Raw genomic sequence first — 24,859 nt, 5'->3', positions numbered from 1 at the left:
TCACAAATTTGAAGCAGGACTTAGTTCTGACTTCAATTATAGCCTGGCACCGGCAACTTATGCCCCTCCTTTGCTTCAAAAAAAGTATAAGAAAGAGTGATGAGATCAACCTTCACCATTCTTGGATCTTCAGCAAATTCAGGATCAATGTAGAAAAATACCGGCATATCTACTTCCTCTTGTGGATTAAGCCTTTGTTCTTCAAAACAGAAGCACTAGAAGTTATAGAAAGGTATTCATTAATTAATATTTCTATCCTATTACCTATAATAGAAACTAATGCTTCATTTATTGGCTTTAATAAGCATACTGTTAATTATAATCTTTAAATTCTGTGACAGAATAACAGCATCTTTTATCTCAGATTGAGTTTTGCTTTAAGGATTGAGAATCAGCAAATTCTTCTAATCTTAAAAAAGCAGATATCTATATGGTTTGACTCTCAACCTCTGCATAGCTATTATAAGCAATGAAAAATAAAGTTTGAAGTTTAGAAGAAATGAACTTTAAAAAAACTAGTACCTACTAAAAAAACACAAATAGATTTAGTATCAAACAATTTCATGTAACTTTATCACATTCTGTAATGTCTGCATTTAGTTATACCTGTATTTTATTGAAATACTGTCCAGCTTCAAATGGTACAACATTGTATGTAGAAATTCCAATTACTGGTTTGTCAGTAGGATTCTTAGCTTTATAAAACGCCAGTGCAGTCTCCCCTGGCACTACCTGTTTTAAGGAAAATATACATTATCCTTAAATCTCACATGGCTCCTTCTTTCCCTCCTAAATTAGTCATTATTATCATTTCAGACCATAATACCTCATTTAAACTAATGTTAAGGGTCAGCAAAATACCCAAGAACATTTGATTTTCAAATGTTACTTGCATATGTCAGTGGAGAACCAATGTTCTCTTACGCATACTTAGATATGGCTTGTCCTCTTGTATGTATGAAGTCTTCGAGCAATAATCTGCAGATAAAGTTATTTAAAATGTATGCAACAAAGGAGGCAAGAAAATACAATGGAGAAAAGACAGCCTATTCAATAAGTGGTGCTAGGAAAACAGGACAGCTACATGTAAAACAATGAAATTAGAACACTACCTAACACCATACACAAAAATAAAATGGATTAAAGAACTAAATGTAAGGCCAGACACTATAAAACTCATAGAGGGGAACATAGGCAAAACATTCTATGACGTAAATCACAGCAAGATCCTTTTTGATCCACCTCCTAGAGAAATGGAAATAAAAACAAAAATAAACAAATGAGACCTAATGAAACTTAAAAGCTTTTGCACAGCAAAGGAAAACATAAACAAGATGAAAAGACAACCCTCAGAATGGGAGAACATATTTGCAAATGAAGCAACTGACAAAGGATTAAGCTCCAAAATACACAAGCAGCTCATGCAGCTCAATATCAAAAAAACAAACAACCCAATCCAAAAATGGGTGGAAGACCTAAATAGCCATTTCTCCAAAGAAGACATACAGATTGCCAACAAACACATGAAAGAACGCTCAACATCATTAATCATTAGAGAAATGCAAATCAAAACCACAATGAGGTATCACATCACACTGGTCAGAATGGCCATCATCAAAAAATATAGAAACAATAAATGCTGGAGAGGGTGTGGAGAAAAGGGAACCCTCCTGCACTGCTGGTAGGAATGTAAATTGATATAGCCACTGTGGAGAACAGTATGGAGGTTCCTTAAAAAACTAAAAATAGAACTACCATATGATCCAGCAATCCCACGACTGGGCATATACCCTGAGAAAACCGTAATTGAAAAAGAGTCATAGGGCTTCCCTGGTGGTGCAGTGGTTGAGAGTCTGCCTGCCGATGCAGGGGACACGGGTTCGTACCCCGGTCCGGGAGGATCCCACATGCCGCGGAGCGGCTGGGCCCGTGAGCCATGGCCGCTGAGCCTGCGCATCCGGAGCCTGTGCTCCGCGACGGGAGAGGCCACAGCAGTGAGAGGCCCGCGTACCGCAAAAAAAAAAAAAAAGTCATGAGCCACAATATTCATTGCAACACTATTTACAATAGCCAGGACATGGAAGCAATCTAAGTGTCCATCGACAGATGAATGGATAAAGATGTGGCATATATATACAATAGAATATTGCTGCATAAAAAGAAACAAAATTGAGTTATTTGTATTGAGGTGTATGGACCTAGAGTCTGTCATACAGAGTGAAGTAAGTCAGAAAGAGAAAACCAAATACCGTATGCTAACATATATAGAATGTAAAAAAAAAAAATGGTTCTGAAGAACCTAGGGGCAGGACAGGAATAAAGACGCAGACACAGAGAATGGACTTAGGGACACGCGGAGGGGGAAGGGTAAGCTGGGACGAAATGAGAGAGCAGCACTGACATATATACACTACTAAATACAAAATAGATAGCTAGTGGGAAGCTGCTGCATAGCACAGGGAGATCAGCTCCATGCTTTGTGATGACTTAGAGGGGTGGGATAGGGAGGGTGGGAGGGAGGCTCAAAATGGAGGGGATATATATATATATACATATAGCTGATTCACTTTGTTGTACAGCAGAAACTAACACAACATTGTAAAGCAATTATACTTCAATAAAGATGTAAGAAAATAAAATGTGTCCAAGAACAAGCCAAGCCTAACTTCTTAACACTTATCCCTGAATATTATATAATTGACTAAAGATTCTTTTTAAAAAAGGTTACCAACCTTAAACTTAGTTTACAACCAGAGTAAATTAAATGTAAACCAGAGTAAAACTAACTGAATAGAACTTTTATTTAACCAAAAAGCACTAATAGTTTTTTTTTCTTGAGAGAAAATAACGGATAAAATAAATTGCAAGGCTTTAAAGAAGTCAGCGTAAAATGAGACATAATTAAAAAAAAAAAAGAAATCAACGTCCAAAGGATGCTCTGTGGCATGTACCAATTTAGCAACTAACACCACTGTATACTACTGTGTGATTGCAACTAATATTCAGAACCATAATCTAGGGCTTCCCTGGTGGCGCAGTTGTTAAGAATCCGCCTGCCAATGCAGGGGACATGGGTTCAAGCTCTGGTTCGGGAAGATCCCACATGCTGCGGAGCAACTAAGCCAGCGTGCCACAACTACTGAAGCCTGCGCACCTAGAGCCCATGCTCCGCAACAAGAGAAGCCACCACAATGAGAAGCCCGCGCACCGCAATGAAGAGTAGCCCCCGCTCGCCACAATTAGAGAAAGCCCGCATGCAGCAATGAAGACCCAACGCAGCCAAAAATAAATTAATTAAAAAAAAAAACAGAAAGAACCATAACCTATAACACCCTCAAATCACTGAAGAGATTCAATGACACTTACTAACCTGGGGAAGCACTAATATTAATAGGGTTTTCCAGTAAGAGTTACAATTAAGCTTTTCTGGCTATTCAGTTCATGAGATAATTTCAGTTAAATCCTCTAATCACAATTTTAGGAAACTTTTAAGGTGTATAATCTTTCTGAAATAGAACATGACTATTTAGCATGATTACTTCAAAGATCCTTAAATTTTTTTTTTAAGGGACAGGGATACTTCTGATGTAAATCAGTAAACTACTTTCCATCGTAACCAATGATTTTCAACATTTTTCTTGTATCATCTATACCTGAGGTAAAGTCAACTATAAAGCATGACAGCTGCTCCTACTGTCAAGATTAGTGACCAGAAAACTTCTTAGTGAATTCTTAATATGATTCTAATAAAAACATGACATTTTCCATAGTTCCAAAGTGACTTTTATTACAATGCCATGTAACTTAAAAGTTAAAAGTATATCCTGTTACATTAGGTCAGAATATAGGGCACTGTCAAAAAAGTAGTCTGCAGGAATAAAAGGATTACAGTAATGGAATCTGTCAGTATTCTGAAATTAAGTTTAGATGAATGTTTCCTAAATTGTGAAACAGTAAGCGATGAAAGAAAGGATTTTTACATTGAAAAAAGCAATCTTTTAAAAACTGCTTTAATCACTTACATATATTTCTGTTTGCTGAGGTCTAAAGTTCCACTGGAGACTTGCATGAACATCTGCATTAAAGGTGACTTTAATGATGCGATCCTTAACAGGTACCATGTTTTCAATCTGGTCTGATGCACGACCTGCTACTGCCGATCCTCCAAGTCCAGTAGTCTAGGAAAAGACAACAAGGTACAATATAATATGCTAAACAACAATACAGTAGTTTTAGGTGCTGATGACCTATTTATTGGATGAAACAGAATTTTAAAAACTATTTAACTTTAATAATCCAGTAGCAGCAAGGTTTATATACTATCACTGGCCGTTTCCTATGAACGTGCCAATGGTTTGACCACTTTTTGGGTGTCAAGGGCCTATACTCGTTAGTCATATTATTTAGTAATCACTTGGCTATATGGCATGGTCAAAAATGAATCATTTGAAAGAGAGCAGACTCTCCACTGATAATAGAGCTCAGAATTTTTAGCTGAACTTTTCATTAAACATATATCCCCTTATTGTTAATATTTCATATCAACTATTATTATTAGAAATAAAATTTACCCACAACGCTGTCATTTCAATAAACTATTTAAATAATTCCATTTTTCCACATCCCTGTCTGGTCCTTTTTCATATCATAACTTTCAGAGCACAGATTAGTTTGTAGCTTCACTTCTATAGTCTGCTTTCCTCAAGCATCATAAGTATTTTTCCATGTTGGTAAATATTTTTGGAAATTTTTTTCTGTATTTTTTTGTATAGTACAGCTTATATATATATATATATAAACAGTTAATCAGAGAACCTGATCTCTTTGGCCACTGAATCAACTAATCATAAGGCATCAGGATAACCTGTGATACTTCTTGTCTATCTTCATTGCCATTAATTATTTCCTTATCAGAGAAGCTTAAAAAAAATCATTCTTCTGATGCTTGAGGTTGCCAGAATTCTGGTCTCCGGATAATTAACCTGTTACTATACTAGGAAAAATATACCAAATTTGAGGCTAGGGAAGACTCCCAGCAAAATATAGTATTACCATCTTAGCCTGTTACACAAATCAAGCAGCTTCACTCAGCTGCCATGCAATATAAAGTTACATTATAACCCTACAAGATACATCAGAGGGCAAGCCTTTATTTACTCTTGCTTAATAGACAAGTATATACTTCTCTTCAAGAGGGCTAAGTTTTAAGATGTTTTCCTGAAGAACTTGAGTCACTTAAATAAAGATTCCTGAATGTTTTCTTTCTGACAGGCTGTCTTTGAATACAGATTCTTCAAATTAGTAAATGTGATGCTTTGAGAAATTAAACAATAGAAAAACGCACTGAAAAGAAAATGTCCTGCGCTCCAGTTTAGTTCTGTCACTAGCTCTAAAAACTCACTAAATCTTACTTTCTTTGGGCTACACTTTCAATACTCATAAGATGACCTCAGTGTATGAAGGGGTTTTTATGATTCCTAATTTTTTGGCTCTAAAGTTCCGTGGTTCCAAAAATAAAAGAGATGCTCTTTTGGAAACGTCACTACTAAACATCTAACTATGATTTAAGTTTAGGATTACAAATTACAATTGTTTTTACTTTCCTGCACTGCACTTTCACCCAGGTGCATGAAATATTGTCATTCACTTCAGTTTGGAGCAGGGTTTCTCAATCTTGGAACTAATGACATTTTGGAGAGGATAATTCTTTTTTTTTGTTTTTGTTTATTTGGTGGGGGTGGGGGAATGGATCTGCCCTCTGCAGTGTTGGATGTTTAGCAGCATCCCTTAGCCTCTACCCACTAGATACCAGTAGCACCCTCCCCCCCCTCACTTCCCAGGTTGTGACAACCTAAAATGTCTTCAGACATTGTTAAATATTGCCTGAAGAATAAAATCAACCACCCACCTTCCCCTGCCTACTCACCGGTAGTTTGGGGTGATCTACACTTGCTGTTTTAGATTCAGGTCTGCTTACGACTTAATCAACTGGTAGTTCTGGGATTCATGCTTGGTCCAGGCTGGCCTCTGATGAAAATTAATTCACATTCTACACTCATCCTCCAGAAATCAAGCTACTGCACTTTCCTACATATATGCTGATATTAAGAGACTGAAAAGTCCTTCAGATTTCTGCTGTTTCAGTCATTATCGAAAATAAAGGCAAAAGTTAATCTTCATAAGGACAGGAGAAGTAAGCCAGGCATTAACAATAGTGGCAGGAAAGAGCAGTTAACCAGTGACTCCCCAACTCTTCTGAGCATTGGAATCTTTAAAAAATTATTACTTCCTGACTCCCACTCCAAGACCTTCTGATTTAATTGGTTAGGGATGTGACCTGGGTGTCGGGATTTTGAAAAGCTCTCCAGGTAATTCCGATGTACAACAAAGTTTGGGAACCACTATCACTCACTCACTGAATGAACCCAATGTATAGCTCTCATTTATGATTTTAAAACTTAAATTCCTGACCCCTACCCATGTCTCCTAATCAGGATCTCTGGGGTACAGGAGCCCTGACATGTTTGTTTAAGAAGCCCCATGAGTGATCCTAATGCCCAGATAAAGCAGCAAACTACTGCCTAAGAACTTAGCAGTATATATATGAAACAGGTGAACTCTGCCTTTGCCCGCGGTTCTCAACCGTTAGCCTGCATCAAAATCTGCTAGGGAACTTATTAAATACAGACTGCTGGGCCCTGCCCCCAGAGTTTCTGATTCAACAGGTCTGCAGTCGGACTCAACAATCTGCGCTCAAGTTCCCCTCCCAGGTAATGATGCTGCTGCTAGTCCTGGGGTCTGCACTTTGAGAACCATTGCACTAGAGTTTCTGATCTAAAAGGGAGCCCTGGGTAAGGACATTACAGTTACATATTAACAAGGGGGAAAAGCCTCGAAGTCCTAATTCATGCTAGTTTGTATACATAAAAGGCTACTCCCAGTTTAACTACAAGTAGCAAGCACACTCCCATTTCCTGGGTTAACATTTGCACAGAACCCATGGTTTTTGTGGTTCACAGAATTAATGTATGAACATAAATTACATTTTAAAAGCGGGCCCGTGTGTGAACAGCAGGAGAGTAAGGCAGATCGCTGGATACCGTAGTACAGGTTGCAGACCTTTCCGGTGGTGTAGCTGAGATCGGGGAATTTCACTAGGCAGAGGAGTATAGGCACGATCACTATAAGAACTCGGGTTCTACCGGTAGCCTTGTCACCTTCTTGGTGACCCTGGGCAAGTAAGTCACTTTCTAAGGCCTGTTTCCTTAGAAAGCGATTTTCTTTGGTAGATAATCTCGGACATCTCTCCAACACGGCACAGTGGAGCATCGCTGTCTAGGGAACTGCCCGCACCCCCGCCCCTCCAGACGGGCCGCCCAACGGGCAGCGCCAGCCCTACCTGGCAGTAGAGCCGGTAAAGGGGCACGGCGGCGTAGGACGCCCCCAGCATGCCCACGGCCGCCGCGGCCACATACGTGAGGACGGTCTTGTTCCGCCGCCGCCAATCCTCCTCCTGTGCGCGCGTGAAGGGGTTTGTGCTCTTCGGCCGCCGCGGCGGCTGCACCGCCAAGCTCGGGCGCCTCCATGTCCCGAGCCGTCTCAGCTCCCTCTCAGCAGCCCCTGTCCCGCTCCTCCCCGACCTAAGACAAGACTCTACCCTCTCCGCAGCCCTGGTCGGGTTTCCAGGGTGGTTCCAGGGCCACCCGCAGAAAGCCACGCGCGGCCATCGCGTAACCCAGAGCCCTCCCATTGCACCCGGAAAGAACGCCCGCCTGTCAGAGGCCAGATCTCGCGAGGTCTGCTCTGTCTCGCGATCTCTGGGTTGAGCCAGCCGCTGCCTTGGCTACGGGGCTCCTCAGGTGGCGGCGTCTGCAGTGAGGCTACGGAGGCCGGGTTGCCGGGTAAGTTCTCGTTTTGCTTCTTGGCTGTTCCTCCCACTTTGCTTCCCTCCAGTAGCTATTTAAGTTACTTTTAGGAAAACGACTTGCGTTCTTCCGCGTGCTAGCCATCATCACGTGGGTTTGTGTCCCCGATCTTCCTAACCTCCAGCAGCCTTTGCCTAGACCCGGCGGACCCCAGCGGCCGCTGTCCCGCGCGGTCCTTTGACTGGGGTACTGTGGCCGCCGATCCGCTATTACTGCCCTGAACTCCGGAAGTCTTCCTGTTTTAACCACAGCCCACTCAAACACTTGAACATCTACATTTTCCCAGCCCCTGGGAATCGGCTTCTACTGCTCTGAAGTCCTTTAACCATTTGCCCAGTGAAAATTAACCAATTCTGGGGCGGGAGAGACGTTGTCAGACTGGATTTTTGAGAGGATAGTGACCAGGATCTGAGGATCATTTAGGAGGGATTGAAGGAAATGGGGATGTTCATCTTGGAAAAGAAACGCATGGGGGATGTAATAGCTTTCTTCAGTTGTGCCACAGGACAAACTAGGACCTGCGCGGGGCAGACGGCATAGGCAATTTTGCTGTAATGGAAGAAAGCATCTTTCAAGGAACTATAAAGTAGAGGTTAAGAGCTCAGATTCTGAGGTTACAGCAGGTCTGCATTCATACCCGGGTCCTCACTATGGCCGTGTGTCCTTAGGTTATTTGGTCTTTTTAAAACTTAACGGCCTTACTTGTAAAATACGAATCATAACAGTAAATGAGAATATGAATGTAAGTAATTTTCACAGTGTAAACATTTAGTAAACATTACTCTTTATTGCTAATGTCCAGAGCAGGTATAATTATCCCCACTTCATGGATGACGAAGCTGAAGTCCTGCGAAGTTAAATGACTTTGTCATTCAACATTTTATTTACTGTGCTCTCTTGTGGGCCAGACATTGTTCAACCTACTGGGCCTACAGCACAGAGAAAGTCAGAGATCAGTTCAGTTATGGAGTGTGTCCTTTCTACTGAGGGACTCAGGAGAAAAGCAAGTAACAGACACATAAATAAGGGAATTTCAGATAACAGTGCAGTGTGACTGAAAGTCAAGAGGAAGGGAGGTAGGGCTTCCCTAGTGGTGCAGTGGTTGAGAGTCCGCCTGCCGATGCAGGGGGCACGGGTTCGCGCCCCGGTCCGGGAGGATCCCACATGCCGCAGAGCAGCTGGGCCTGTGATGTGACATTTGAGCCTAGTCTTGAGTGATGATAAGGAGCAAACTACACAATGACAGTTCCAAGACCCCTAGGCAAGAAAGAGCTACTTACCACTGAAGAACAAAAAGGAGGCCATCTCTTCCTAGCCTTGTGAGCAGGGAGAAAAGTGATAGGAAATGGGTCAGCGCAGGTGTACTGGGGCCAGATAATACAGAGCCTTATAAGCCATGTTCAAGCGTTTGTATTTTATTCTAAAAATAATATGAAGCATACAAGTGATATCTGATTCACATTTTTTAAAAGATATTGGTTATGGTGTGGAAAAGGGAAGGGAGCAAAAAAGAAAATAGAACAGTTAGGAGGCAGTTGCAGTTGCTGTAGTGCAGGTGAGTGATGATGGTCACCTTGAGAGAGTAACTGATTAACTGTGGTCACAGGGCCAGAAAATTAGAAACCAAAAAAGAAAAAGAAAAAAAAGTATCTTCTGACTTTTCTTTTTTTTTTTTTTTTTGGTGTGTTAGTTTCTGCTTTATAACAAAGTGAATCAGTTATACGTATACATATATCCCCATATCTCCTCCCTCTTGCATCTCCCTGGCACCCTCCCTATCCCACCCCTCTAGGTGGACTCAGCACTGAGCTGATCTCCCTGTGCTGTGCGACTGCTTCACACTAGCTATCTATTTTACCTTTGGTAGTGTATACATGTCCATATATACACTACCACTCTCTCACTTTGTCCCAGCTTATCCTTCCCTCTCCCCGTGTCCTCATGACTTTTCTACTTTGACACGAAAATTTCAAGATTCTCTGATTCTACAGACTTATTCCTGTGTTATGAGAATGTTTGAAATTTTTTTTCATCTGTATCTACCTTAGTTCTTATACCAGATTGTCATCTCTTTCAGGACAAGACCTGTCATATTTTAAATTCCTTACAGCATAGACTCAAACCCTGTGCAAACATTAATGTCACTGAAACCAACAAAACATTCCCTTTGACTATTCTTTTTTTCCAGGCAACGCTTCCATGTAGCAAGAGGTAGCAGCATAAATATGTCACAGTGTCTCTGTTTTGTACTTTTATTTTGTTATGTAATTGCAAATGAAATCACTCTTTTCGAAGGTACAGTAATCTCGATAGCAATAGAGCAGTGTTGGCTGCAGTTCTTGTGAGTCTGAGTGTGCTTGTGATGTTGCATAAATCATTATGGTAACTAATGCTAAGTAATGGGTTCTACCATGAATGGAATGGGAGCAACTCAGGCAAGGCTAGTACAACCCTGTCCTGCAAGTAGAGATGTTGATTACAAACTTAAAACATCAGGGGCTGGACTGACGTTTCAGACTCAGCATCTTTTATTTGGAATATCATTTTTAGCAGTAAATAATTGAACCTTGTGAACCCTTTCTGGTTAGCTATGATCATGTTCAATTTTACATAGTAGGTAAAATACGTTGTTATTTTTCATACAAACCATTTTGGGGGATGGAGGTGAGTGAAATGGGTGCAGATGGGAAAAGAAGGAAAAATGGGAAAAAAACCTGATAGTCGCAATGTTTTCTTATCTGATTATTGGTTTTCAGGCTTTCTGACTTAAGGATTATAAAGACGTATTGTTTTTAAAATTTGGTTTGTGGGAGTTCCCTGGTGGTCCAGTGGTTAGGACTCAGTGCTTCTACTGCAGGTGTCATGGGTTCTATCCCCGATCTTGGAACTAAGATCTTGCAAGCTGCACAGTGTGGCCAAAAATTTAAAAAAATGGTTTATAATTCATTTTTTAGTATTTTTAATGCATAAGTTAAGGACATTGCAATATAAATCTTAATATGTTAGCCACTGTTAGCTGGCTGCCTAATAAAGCCATTTAGATCCATTTGGCAATTTGAAGTACCTAACAATTATTCCAACAGTACTAACAACTGTTTATTTGGTAGGTATTTATTGCAGTGCTTTCCTTCTACCTAAAAGAGGAAGGGTAATACATTTGAGTAAATAGTAAGAACAAATGAATTGTAGTTTGCCTGAGAATAGACTGGATAATCACTGTTTTCCAATTAGTACACAATAATGGCATGAAGTTGCTGCAGTAAGTCTTGATATCCTAGTTTTTTTATTTCCGTGTAGCTTCCTTTATTTTTTTTTTGATATGAAAACAAAAAAGTAATTGTTTATATTAAATTATCATCATGTAGAATCCACTTTAAAAATGTGGAAATATTTTCAGATTTAATTTTTATTGGAGTGTAGTTGATTTACAGTGTTGTGTTAGTTTCAGGTTTACAGCAAAGAGAATCTGTTATACATACGCATATACATATATCCACTCTTTTTTTGATTCTTTTCCCATATAGCCTGGCAGCTTCCTTTAAACCACATGTTTGAGAGGCTACTCCATTTAAAACATCTTGAATAAGTTTATGTGATTGGTGAAATGAAAACAAATTATTCATCAGTAGAAGGCATTTATTTTTTTCAAGTAACATTTATCAAGATCAGGGCCAGCTTCATCAGTATGTGACCTGTGCAGTCAGTCACACAGGCCTTGCTCACTTAGTTGGACCCTGTACTTGGTTTAATCCTCTGCTGTCACTTTCTTGAAATTGTTAATTTTTTTTTTTTTAACAAGGGGCTTCGCATTTTCATTTTGTACTGCCCCCTTCCCCCAATTGATTATATCCCAAATGAACTGACTGACATTCTGGCATAATTCAGGCTAGGGTATAGTCAGCCTACCTAGAATAAGCAGAAGTTAAAGATAAGAGATAAGGCAAAAGGCAAATTCAGATCTCCTGAGAACAGTCAGGTTGTACGAAATAAGATCAAGCAAAAATTCCTATTTCTTACATGACTCCTAAGACTCTAAGTACTCTAGACCCTGCCTACTTCTCTCTAACTTCATCTCCTCTCTCTCCCCATTCGTCATGCTCCAGTCACACTTTTTTTGTTCTGTAAACATCCCAAATTTTTTGCTGCCTTGAGATGTTCTCTGCCTGGAATACTTGGTACCTCAGTTTTTTTCCCTCAGTTTTTCTCCTGGCTGACCTATTATTTGGATCTTAGATGGAACTCTAGTACCCAGTCTAAATTAGCTCTCCTTTGTGCAGTCGCACATGATCATATCACCTTTCAGTATCTGAAATCTAGTTCATGTTGTTTCCGTTTTTGTTATTTTTCTCCCAGCGCTAGCATGTAGATGCCATGAAAGCAGAGGCCTTGGCTTTTTTGGCATAATATCATAAGCATTTAGCACAGTGCGTGCACATGATTGTACTGAGCCAGTGATTGGCAAGCAGAAGGCAGTCAGGTAGTCTAAGGAAACTTGTGAGAGCAGTGAGCTGTTGGTCTGATGAAGATCTTTCAAGATGCCCAGAAAAAAAAAAAAAAAAAAAAAAAAGCCCAGGACAGCCCCAAAAAAAAAAAAAAAAAAAAAAAGAAGCCCAGGACTCCTTCTTTGAAGCTTTGAAGCAGTTTTCCTTTGTTTCCCACTGGGTTGTGCTGTGGGTTACAAGCAGATGCTATTCTTCCACCTCCAAGACAAATGAGTAGCATTCCTGACCTGCTTAGATTCTTGAAAATCTAAGAAAAAAATGTACCACCGGGGGAAATATTGCCTTTGGGTACAGAATCAAGGAGATAGTAAAATAACCCTATGACCGATTTTTTATATCTTGATTTCCTGAAACTTTCATGCCATTTTAAAAGATCAGTTAAAGTCTAGCCCAGGGAAGGGAGTCATTCCTGATTTTTGCCGATGTTCTTAAACAACCCTAGGATTATATAAATAGCTAATGCTGTCTTGAAGAATTTCTGCTGTCATAAGGTGTACAAGTTGTCACAGTTCCTAAACATTGTCATTTTCTTATATGTCTGTTTCTTCAAGTATAATATTGAATCTATAGGTCTAACTTTACAATAAGCGATATTGACATTTTTAATATTAGTTCCAGTGAATTTATAAATAGGAGGCATTTCTAATTTGTCAGTCACAGAATCCAGACAGATAACTTATTGGGTAGCCCTCCTTCTCCCTTAAAATGACCTTAATGTAAAATTTCACTGTTTCCTAAGAAAAAGCCTCCTTGTTCTCCTTTTTTTTCTTTTTTTTTCCCTTTCTAATGACATAAGCATAAGCTGTTACACTCAGTAATGAACTAAAGATCCCCAGTCACTTGATTGAAATAATCTGGTGAGTCTTCAAAGACATTTAGATGTATATGACTCGATAGCTTGTGACAAAGCACCTTTCTCATGTGCTTTTTAAGATGATGATGGGAATGATGATGATGATGATGATGGAGGAGGTGGAAGAGGAGGGAGAGGGGAGAGACTGTTTGGGTTTAGTATTAAGCCAATAAATCTCTCCTCCACTGTTACAACACCTGTCCTTTGTCTCTTCTGTTTACCATTTCACTTTAGAGGAACAACTAAAAGACACTAGAGTTCCTTGGCAACATAGCTTGTTAAGAACTTTGAAGTAGATATAAAAATACTTTGTCGGGCTTCCCTGGTGGCGCAGTGGTTGAGAGTCCGCCTGCCGATGCAGGGGACACGGATTCGTGCCCCGGTCCCGGAAGATCCCACATGCCGCGGAGCGGCTGGGCCTGTGAGCCATGGCCGCTGAGCCTGCGCGTCCGGAGCCAGTGCTCCGCAACGGGAGAGACCACAACAGTGAGAGGCCCGCGTACCGCAAAAAAAAAATAATAATAATATAAATAAATAAATAAATAAAAATAAAAATACTTTGTCAAGGTAGGATGAGAATTAGGTTCTTGCTTATAAAGTTATTATGAGTCTATTCTAGAGTTATTATTTTAATCTTTGTAATGATAATTCAGTAAGTCTTCTAATTGTCTATAAGCTGTGAATATGTGTATATGTATTGAAGTGTTAAATAAGATGCACTTGGATATAAACGAACATATTGCAGTTACACAATTTTCAACTAAAATCTAATATATGAATTGGGCCTGTTTTTCCTTCAACTAGTTTACTAGTAACACTAAAAAATAAAGACATTAAATCATGTGATAGAATTTGGGGTGAAAGAGATTGTTTTCTAGAAGATTTTACTAAGCTTCCCCAAAACAGTTTTTATCCTTTACAAAATAATAGGTGTTTTAAAAGGCATTAAGTTAATAGAAAAAATATCAAAATGCCTAGGAATTAAATAAATAAGAAATGTGCAAGACCCATATGAAGACACTTTAGAACACTGCAGAAGGTCACAAAAGAAGACTTGAACAAAAGGAAAGTTATACCAAATACTGTGACAGGAAAAATCAAAAAGATAGATACCAGAGCTTCCTCAATCAATTTGTAAATTTAACATGATTCCCAACAATTAGCTTTTTTAAAAAAAACAAGGAGATTTAGATGTTAATGTGTAAAAATAACCAAAAATAGCCAGGGAAACTTGGCTGAAAAAGAGCAGTGAGGGGGGTATTGTCCTTACCAGATATGAAAACATATTATAAAGCGTCTATGATTAAAATAAAATAGTGTTGGTACATAAATACGTAGAATAACAAATGGGCCAGAATAAAAAAGTACAGTAGTAGACCCAAGTACTTATGAGATCTGGTGTATGATAAAGGTTGCATCTCAAATCACATTTAATAAATGTGGTTAAGACAACTGAGTGATCTTCTTGGGGGAGAAAATAAGAGTTGGATCTATACCTTATACTGTAGGTGGTTTCCAAATGGATCAAAGATTTTAGAATGAAACTGTAAGAAAATATGAGAGTTGTTTGTAACTTTGTGGAGTGGGCAAGGACTTTCATTTGACTTAAACCAAAAATCATAAAAGAAAAGATAAATTTAGCCACAAACTTTTGCATAACCAAAAAAAAAAAAAATCTAAGAACAAAAGGAGGAAGATATACTTAAAATTCTTAGTGCAGACAGAGGAATAATCTCCCTAGGATTTAAGAACTAGAAAATAGACAGTAAAAAGCTAACAATGAATAGGAAAATTGGCAAAAGATAGGAAAACACAGTTCACATAAAAGGTTCTGAAAGCATAAAAAAAATGCTCAGCCTTACTCAGACTACATTAAGATACCACTTTCATCAATATGACTGTTGAAATCCAAGTAATGTAGTATACCATGTTGGTGAGGATTTGGAATACCAGGCATTATTATTGATGGAGGCACTATTATTGATGGAATGGTAAATAGTACAACCCTGGTGAGAGCAGTTTGGCATTTTCTGTCAAAATAGCAAGTGTGTATAAACTCTGATTTTTGTAAATTTATCTTACAGATAGATTTGTACATGTGTAATGTGACCTATATATAAAGATTTCATTATAGCAATAGCAAAAAAAGTGAAACAATTTAAATATCTATCAATAAGGGAATAAATAAATATGGTCCATCCATAAAATGGAATACTATACAGCTGTGAAAATAAATTAGTATGCTATGTAAAACTATGAAAAGAATTCCAAGTTATATATTAAGTTAAAGAAAAAAAGAAATAGGTTGCACAGTAGTGCATATAGTATGCAGGGCTACCACACACTCCAGAGTACCTGTTCACATCAGAGTCTGTATGACCCATACCCTCTGGATTGTACAGTGTACAACCTGAACAGCTGGGTGCTTTGTGCCTGATTGTAGCTACTTTCTGCATCAAAAAATGTCAAGGAATCAGAATATTTATTTATATTTGTTTATTTGTATGTAAAAGAACTAAAAGGATTCACAAGAAACTAAAACAGTGGGTACCTAAGTGTGGAAATGGTGTGGAACTGGATAGGACAGAGATATGCATCCATAATATATAACCACATTGGAATGTATTAACTTTTATTTAAATTTTAAAAATATAATGTTTCATATGGCATTATTATAGTTTAATCAAGTTAACACCATCATTTCTGTCAGATTTTTTTTTTTAATTAATTTATTTATTTATGTTTGTCTGTGTTGGGTCTTCGTTTCTGTGTGAGGGCTTTCTCCAGTTGCGGCGAGCGGGGGCCACTTTTCATCACGGTGCGTGGGCCTTTCGCTGTCACGGCCTCTCCCGTTGTAGAGCCCAGGCTCCAGACGCACAGGATCAGTAGTTGTGGCTCACGGGCCTAGTTGCTCCGCGGCATGTGTGATCTTCTCAGACCAGGGCTCGAACCCATGTCCCCTGCATTGGCAGGCAGACTCCCAACCGCTGCGCCACCAGGGAAGCCCTGTCAGATGTTTTTATCCCTTTCCGTTTTATATTCTCTATTTTTGGTCTGGTAAAAAGAACTAGTTTTAGAAAATACTGAATGTCGTGTCTCTGAGAACATAAATTATTAAGTCTGTTATTCAGACATCATGTGCATGATAGGCAGATTTTTATCTGATGAGTGTTTTTTTTTTCTTTGGGGGGGGGGGTGGTATGCGGGCCTCTCACTGTTGTGACCTCTACCGTTGCGGAGCACAGGCTCCGGACACGCAGGCTCAGCGGCCATGGCTCGTGGGCCCAGCCGCTCCGCGGCATGTGGGATCTTCCCAAACCGGTGCACGAACCCGTGTCCCCTGTATTGGCAGGCGGACTCTCAACCACTGCGCCACCAGGGAAGCCCCTGATGAGATTTTTAATTGTATGGAATGAAAACTTCTAATGCAGTCATAAGAGAGTTGTGTATCAAAGTAAAGCTCTAATTTAAGTTTTCCAGAATAGAGTCAGCTTATAAAACGAGATATTTTCCCCCAGTGTTCCACTGTCTCTGTTTTTGCAGCAACCTAGAAAAACAAAATATTTTCCTTGAATAGTCGTATTTTTAGTAAAAGAATAGAATATTTTCTTTGTGTCATTCATTAATACTGTGAAGTTGGGAGATTGGGGTGGATGTGTAACATTACTAGAACTCCTATCAATTGAGGGCCTTGCTCGCTTGTTTAAAGGAAGGAGTAGGAAACAAGCAAAGGAGAGGGAAGGAAAAGGCATTTTATGATTTTTAAGGATATGACAATGGATACCTTGTTCATGTGGAGAGGAAAAAAAAAAGCCTGATGTTTGGATGGATAAGATTAAACCCATTTCATTATTGTAAAGAAGTTTAATCAGTAGTATCATCTTCATAGGGACTTCCCTGGCGGTCCAGTGGTTAAGTCTCCATGCTTCCACTGCAGGGGGCACGGATTCAATCCCTGGTTAGGGCACTAAGATCCTGCATGCTGCGCGACACAGCCAAAAATAAAAATAAAAATAAAAATAGTATCATCTTCATAGAAGAGAGACAGCATATTACTACATTAATTAACACTCTCTTATCCTACTTTGTTGGAAGATGACATTTTTCCACATAAATTAATTTTCCAGCGTCCTGTAGCAGGAAAAGCTTGTGTTTGAAGCCAGGCAGAACTGGATTCAAATTCCACTTTATAACTGTTTAGCACTGTGGCCATGGGCAGGTCACATAGCTTCTCCATTAACTGATTTTCTCTTATGTAAAATGGGTTAATATTACCTGCCTTTTGGGGCTCCTCTGAGGATAAAATCCTCTAGTATGATGCTTGGCTGTGTTGCTGTTGCATGACGACTCCTCCATTCTGGGTTAGGTGGCCTTCCTCCATGCCCCCAGCACCCTGCGAATACCACTGTCAGAGCACTTAGCACACTCCTGATGTCTGTTTATTTGACTGTCTCTGGGGAGAGACTCTTTTCTTTTTATCTCACCTCCAGCACTTAGGACAATGACAGGTATGTTAGGTGAATGAAATAATTTAAAAACTGAAATTTCATTTTAATAGTTTGAAGTAGAAAAAAATTAAATGACACTATATGGAATCTATTATAGAATTTAACAATGACATATCCATTATACTTGGATATGTTCCATGACCTGGGGACCCAGTGCCCAGCTAAGACAAATCACTACTGCATGGGGATCTTACTCACTTTGGTAACACTGTGAAGACAGCCGAGTTTTTTACATCTCCCTTAATCCTCATGGCAACCCTTTTAGCTAGGTGTTATTATTCCTACCTTAATATGAAGAGACGCCAGGAGGTTAGGTAACTCTTCTAAGGCTGTATGGCTAGCATATAGCAGTATTGCCATTTGAACTCAGCTTTTTTTTACTTAAAGCTAATGGATTTTTCATGATATTAAATAAGATAAATACATTTGAAATACTTAGCACAGTGTGTGACACATGGTGCCAATAGATGGTAGTTGCTATTATTATTGTTATATCAAAACTTCCTCACTGAAGGTTTGGGGATCCGCTCCATTCTGCTATATTATTAAAGCAGCCTATAATGAACTTATAAACACTTACTTTTAGAATTGAACTCTCTTCTACCGCTGCATTAGTCTTGTGGACCTCTGCAGCAGCTCTTGACTCTGAGTCATTACTCTGTCAAGCCCTAGGATTGTGCGCTCTTCCCTCGTTTCCCCTCCTTCCCCCATGGGGTGCTGAGTAACCTTCTTGCTTCCTGGCCATCGGACTCTTGCTGCTGACAGCGCTTGGTGGCTTCATTTCCCTGCTACTGTTGATCTGTGTGCTCCCACTGTTTCTGTTGCTTGCTATCACAGGGGCTGTGAAAATTGAAGCAGGTTTTTAACACCCAGATCAGTGATACAATTCTGTGTTAGGATCCCAGAAGGTTGTTGGCTCTTTCTTCAGAGTCCATTTAATTTATTGACAGAAGAATCTAGGATTTCTCTCACATAAGTAGTTGGAGAAGGGATGGGATAATCCCCTTGATTTTAGTTCTCCACCTCAGTTTCACTGTCCCTAGTACTTTGGGTTCCTGAGTCCCCAACCTCTCTGGGATTCTACAAGATATATTCCTCAACATCTCTAGCTGTTTTTTCGGCCAGAATTTTGCCATGAATCAGTTATGGTGTGCTGAGTTAGTGATTGCCCCTCAGCTTCTTAGAGGTATAGCATATCACCTCTGTTTACCCCAGTACACCATACAAGTATTACCATTTTCTATATGTGTGCTCAAACTTAAAAGTGTTTACAAAGCCTTTCCGTAGCTTTCAGCTTCTTCAGGCCTCCTTTATCAGTTACCATCCTACCATCTATTTTTTGTCTTCCAGAAATTTATTGAAACTTTTCATCTCATGGCTCTTCTTTCATTTTTTCTCTAACATTATGAGTTTATACTGTTTGTAACCCTTTACTCTTATATTAGTGGGCTCTTGGAGGAAAAGAAGATACATGCCAAGGTCAAGCTCCCATTTTTAACTGAAAATTGGATTTTTTTAAAAAATTAACTTTACTAGGGTATAATTGATTTATAACAAACAGCACATATTTATAGTGAGACAGTTTGGTGAGTTTTGACATGTGTATCCATTTGTAAAACCATCACTACTACCTACTGTACCTTTGAAGAAACTGATGCTTGGAGAAGCCTAGAAGCTCAAATTGGAATGCAGGTCTGTCTGATGTCAGGTTCCATGCTGTGGGCTCTGAAGCCTGAGTTCTAGTTGGGAAAAAAACCATTGACTATTTCTCATTTGTATAGGGAAAGTACACAATCTCTCTGAATCTAGCTACTCATTTCTTTAATAAGAGAGCTGTGCTAAATGATCCTAAGGTCTTTTTCAACTTCAGGTTTCTATACTTTATGTTTCTTATACAGAAGTGGTAAATCTGTTCAAATACAGTTTTTAAATTAAATGAAACTGCACTATTCTCTATAATTTTCACAGTGGAACTATATGAGACATTAAAATATTTTTTTCTTTTTATAGGAAAGTATTTAAGAAGCTCATGGAGTAATATGAGTCAGAGTAATATAGGATCTGCAGGAAGTCCCTCAAGATAGTTGGTGAGACAGTAGGAATTTGTGTTTTCTTCAAAGTGTATTGTATAATTATTTTGCAGACATTCTGACTGTAAAATTCCTAGCCTTGTGCTCACAAGAGACATTTTCCTCAGTCTTTTATTATTATGTGTTTTTTAAGCTTAGTAACAGTGGAAGCTATAATAGTTACCTAAAGCTTAACTGTATTCTTCACTTCTGCTAGAATATACAGATTTTTATATAGCTATAGATATTAATAATGATATAGATATAGTCCTATAGCTCTATCTAGCTTTCTATCTACAGAACTGCCTTTACATTTCTCAGATATTATCAGCAATGACTAAAATGCCATAGCCCAACATATATAAAGTACATCTATCATCTATACACAGGCACATATTGTTTACATGCCAAGTATATGTAATGTTTTTATGCACAGTTAAAATCAAATTTGACTGTTCTAAGACATGACAGTTTATTTTCTACTTCTCCAATCTTAGGAAAAGAAGAATTTATAGACTCTTCGTCAAGATCTTCATTTATACAGCTGTTCAATCCAAGGCTACAGTAGTGGTGAAACCATGAATAAAAATACATCTGCCGTAGTATCATCCGGTCTACTTGAAAAGTAATTGCTAAATTAAATTTAATATGTTCTGAACTATCATAGTTTAAAATATGTAGAATATTAATGAACATTTGGTGGAAAGTTTTATACAGCTACCTACCTGTGGTCTAAGTTAGTGGTAATGAAAAGGTTGATCAGAGCTTTCTCTGTAAATCAGGGTAAAGGACAAATTATGCATTCTCTTTTAAAATTATTTATATAGACTGCTTTTTAAAAATTTGATCTGATTTTTTGAATACCTAAAATATTTTATAATTCCAGTATAAAAATAACATAATGTTAAGATTAACATTTGCTGACTAACAAACCAGCTCAAAGTACCTTAAAACAAACAAGCATTTATTCTTCCTCATGATTCTGTGAGCAGTTCTTCTCGGCTGCACCAGATCACGTAGAGTGGCCTCATTGACATGTTCTGGGGCCTCATCTAGGAAGGCTGGATAGCTGAAGTCTCTTTCAACTTGGCCTCTCACCTTCCAGGCAGCTAGCCCAGGCTTTTTCACATGGTGGTAGAATGGTTCCCAGCAACAAACACAAGTGTTTTTCAAATGTCTGTTTTCCTCACATTTGCTTATGCACCATTGGCTAAAGCAATTTAGATAATAACTAAGTCCAAATTCAAGGTCTAGAGTTACAGACTTTACTTTTTAATGGAAGGAACGGTAAAGTCACATTCCTGGGGGCATGCAGACAGAGATGGGAAGAATTGGTGGCCGTTTTGCAAACATGTAACACACATATAACAAGGTATATTTGGAGAAGTCCTGCTTTCAGTCTTGTCTTTCACTCTGTGCCTTCATTCCTCCTATAAATAGCCATCTTTATTCTTAGTTCTTTTTCAGTGTTTCTTTTTACATAAGCAAATACATATCCATATAAATATATATGCATGTTATATATATATGTGTGTATATAATTATATTTTTTCTCAAAGCTATTATTTATTCTGTATATAGTTCCACTGTATAGACATTCTTCTACTCTTGCTTACATAGTAAACAAGTGTACATCAGCACTTTGACTCAGGTTTGAAGATCTTCCCTGCAGAAGGGTGTCAGGTTAGTTAAACTCAAGGTATCTTTCTCTGATGCCCCCTCCTGGGAGCAGTGGAAAGCTCCAGTCTCATAGAGATATAAGCCAGGCCCAGCTGTATGGTAGGTGAAGAGCTCTGTCTACAGAGTTCCATGCATTGATGTTGAACAGTTTTACTCTGTGTGACAGCACAGAGTTTTATCCAGCTACTTAGGGCAAAATCAAGTTCATGAGGAAGTAGCATATGACCAAGGCAAAATGTCCCAAAACACCCAGGATCCAGCTCCCAGGCTCCACTTGCCAGTGCATTCTTAACAAAAAGGTAGCATATTATATATAGTATTTTGACCAGACTTTTTTTTAACTTAAAATTATATCCTGGTGATCACTTCATATCAATTTATAAAGATCTTCCTTGTACCTTGTTGTAACTGTATAGTATTCTGTTCTTAATATACCATAGTTTATTCATCCAGTACCTTTTGATGGACATTTGAATTGTTTGCTATTTTTGGTGATCACAAATTATGCCAAATGACGAACCTAGTATACAAGTCATTTGTATTTCTTGCCAGAGTATCTTTGGGAAAGGTTCCTAGAAAGGGGATTGTTGGATCAGAAGGTAAAGTTAGAGACTACCAAATCCCCTCTTTAGGGGTTATGCCATTTTGCATTACCACCAACAATGTAAAAGAGTACCTCTTTACTAGAGCCTTGTCTTATATTGTGAAAGTTCTAAATTTACGTTGATCTGATAGGTGAAAAGCAGTGTATCAGCCTGTTTTGTTTTGTTTTTTTGCGGTACGCGGGCCTCTCACTGTTGTGGCCTCTCCCGTTGTGGAGCACAGGCTCCGGACGCGAAAGCTCAACGGCCATGGCTCACAGGCCTAGCCGCTCCACGGCATGTGGGATCTTCCCAGATCGGGGCACGAACCCGTGTCCCTTTCATCGGCAGGCAGACTCTCAACCACTGCGCCACCAGAGATGCCCTCTGCCTGGTTTTAGCTTGTAATTCTCTTACTATGATTAAAGTTGAGCAGAAGAACTTTTTTTTTTTTTTGCAGTACTCAGGCCTCTCACTGTTGTAGCCTCTCCCGTTGCGGAGCATGGGCTCCGGACGCGCAGGCTTAGCGACCATGGCTCACGGGCCCAGCCACTCCGCGGCATGTGGGATCTTCCCGGACCGGGGCACGAACCCGTGTCCCCTGCATCGGCTGGCGGACTCTCAACCACTGTGCCACCAGGGAAGCCCAGCAGAACTATTTTTAATAAACAAAACAAAACAAAAAAAAGGAAGTAATATAAATTCTTAACAATGAGGGAATTTTAAAGTAAGGTCCTAGCAAGTAAATACACTGCCGTGTTAATAATAGATACTGTGTGTTGGGATTAGAAAAGGAGGGATCCTTTACTGAAATAACATATGCTGGAGATCGTGTGTGTCCCCATTGAAGGAAATTGACATTTAGAAGGTTTAAGAGGTTATTGGAGGTGCTTAATGAGGACCTTTGTCCCCTTTTTTCATCTTGCCTTTTTCTAGGCTTCACCCCTTTATGTCCTTGCAGTCTAAATCTCCTGTCAAGAATGGACTGAGGGGGCCTCCCTGGTGGCGCAGTGGTTGAGAGTCCGCCTGCCTATGCAGGGGACATGGGTTCGTGCCCCGGTCCGGGAGGATCCCACATGCCGCGGAGCGGCTGGGCCCGTGAGCCATGGCCGCTGAGCTTGCGCGTCCGGCAACGGGAAAGGCCACGACAGTGAGAGGCCCACATATCGCAAAAAAAAAAAAAAAAAAAAAAAAAAAGAATGGACTGAGGTTCTGAAATCTGACAGTAGAACATTTTCTGCCTTTTGTTCCTAGCTAATTGACTATTACCCTAGTAACCCCAGCTAGGCCCTCCAACCCTAGAGCTGAATTCAATATAATGCAACCCTAAAGGATGTGCTATATAAAGGGCAAAATATTCAAAAACAGGGAGTTTTGTAAGTTTTTTTAAAATTTTAATTTCTTTCATTCTACTTTTTTATGATTTAACTTTTGAATACAAGTCTTCTTAAAGATATAGTCAGAACTTCTATGGCAGAAGTTAAGAAAATTTTTTTAAAGCTATAATCATATGTAAGATTTGAAGTAACTCTTTTTAAACAGCGGTTTCTGTGTTTTGGCACGTTTGAAGACAGCTGGAAGTCCTATATTCAACAATGGCTTTAATGCACCAGTGAAGTAGACCATAGACCATACTTTGCCTCTGGAGTTAGACAGACTGCCCTCACATTGTTGTTCTCCAGCTTCGTAACCTTGGGACACCAAGTTAACCTGCCCAGATTTGGGTTCTTTTAGAAAAATGAGGGTAATCATCATAGGGATTTTATAAATATTAGTTGAACGGCCTAATGTATGTATATTGCTTAGCACAACACCCACTACACCATAAGTAAGCAGACAGCCCTGAGCTTCATTTCATGCTTTATTCAAGTTCTCTTGGACCAGTAAAAGTGTCTGCTCTGATCACTGTTTAGAAACACAACTGAGGTGAAGGGGGAGAGTACCTTTTGCAGAATTCTTTTAACAGTTCCTTCTTTTCTAATGGCATCACTTTTATGTCTGGCAGAAATTGCAGCTGGAGCAAGAGATTTGTACCAGGAAAATACTCTTTCTAAATTAAAAAGATAAACTGCATTTTTTTGAGATTCAAGTAAAGGTCATATTTATTTTGCTTTAAATAGCCTAAAACATGTCTTTTAAAGTCACTTACCTAATTCATTAAAGTATTTTGTTTTGGAATCCTTCGGTGTAGTCAAAATAATCAGTTAAAACTAAGTCTCTTCAGTCACCTTTAATAAATCTTTAAAGTTGTTTAAATAATATTTTTAAAGTATTTTTCTTCTACTCCAAAGAAATAAGCATTATTGCAGTAATTTCTTGTACTGTTTGGCTGTTTTATAGAAAAACTAAAATTAGAGCTAAGAAAATTCATTTGATTGCTTTTGTATGATCATACTTTTTAAAATGTTGTTGCTAGTGTGTACTGAGTATTCTGAGTTGTCTAGTTCTAAGAATTTGATTTACCAAACAGTTTAAAGAAAAAGTAGGTACCCATATCTAGGCTAACCTGTGCATGCTACTTTACTTTATCTTAGGGATCCTGCCTTTCAGATGATTACAGTTACCAAGGAGACAGGCCTTGGTCTGAAGATCCTAGGAGGAATTAACCGGAATGAAGGTCCCTTGGTATATATTCAGGAAATCATGCCTGGAGGAGACTGTTATAAGGTAAAAATGAAAATAAAAATAACCCTTCACCTAAAAGACAAAACCACTAGTGATGAGGTGTGTTTTCCTATATC

General features: G+C 39.0%; 2 protein-coding genes across 2 annotated transcripts in view; one reads left to right on the top strand and one right to left on the bottom strand.

Moving 5' to 3' along the window:
- LOC103070793 (cytochrome c oxidase assembly protein COX11, mitochondrial) lies at positions 1 to 7,750 on the bottom strand. Its single transcript, XM_082930829.1, is given in 5 exon segments — positions 1 to 35; positions 38 to 215; positions 607 to 732; positions 4,023 to 4,178; positions 7,400 to 7,750. Coding segments are annotated over 5 exon segments (846 nt in total).
- A 12,685-nt stretch (positions 7,751 to 20,435) lies between these two features.
- STXBP4 (syntaxin binding protein 4) overlaps positions 20,436 to 24,859 on the top strand; it is a 171,887-nt gene continuing 167,463 nt past the window's right edge. The window contains exons 1-2 of the mRNA XM_007448640.1: positions 20,436 to 20,482; positions 24,653 to 24,785. Coding sequence (XP_007448702.1) covers positions 20,436 to 20,482; positions 24,653 to 24,785 — 180 coding nt within the window. The remainder of the gene's footprint in view (positions 20,483 to 24,652; positions 24,786 to 24,859) is intronic.

Source organism: Lipotes vexillifer, unplaced genomic scaffold, assembly GCF_000442215.2.
Source record: "Lipotes vexillifer unplaced genomic scaffold, Lipotes_vexillifer_v1.1 scaffold331, whole genome shotgun sequence".
NCBI lineage: Eukaryota > Metazoa > Chordata > Mammalia > Artiodactyla > Lipotidae > Lipotes > Lipotes vexillifer.
The sequence above is the reverse complement of the archived record's forward strand: the minus strand, read 5'-3'. Positions and strand labels throughout refer to the sequence as shown.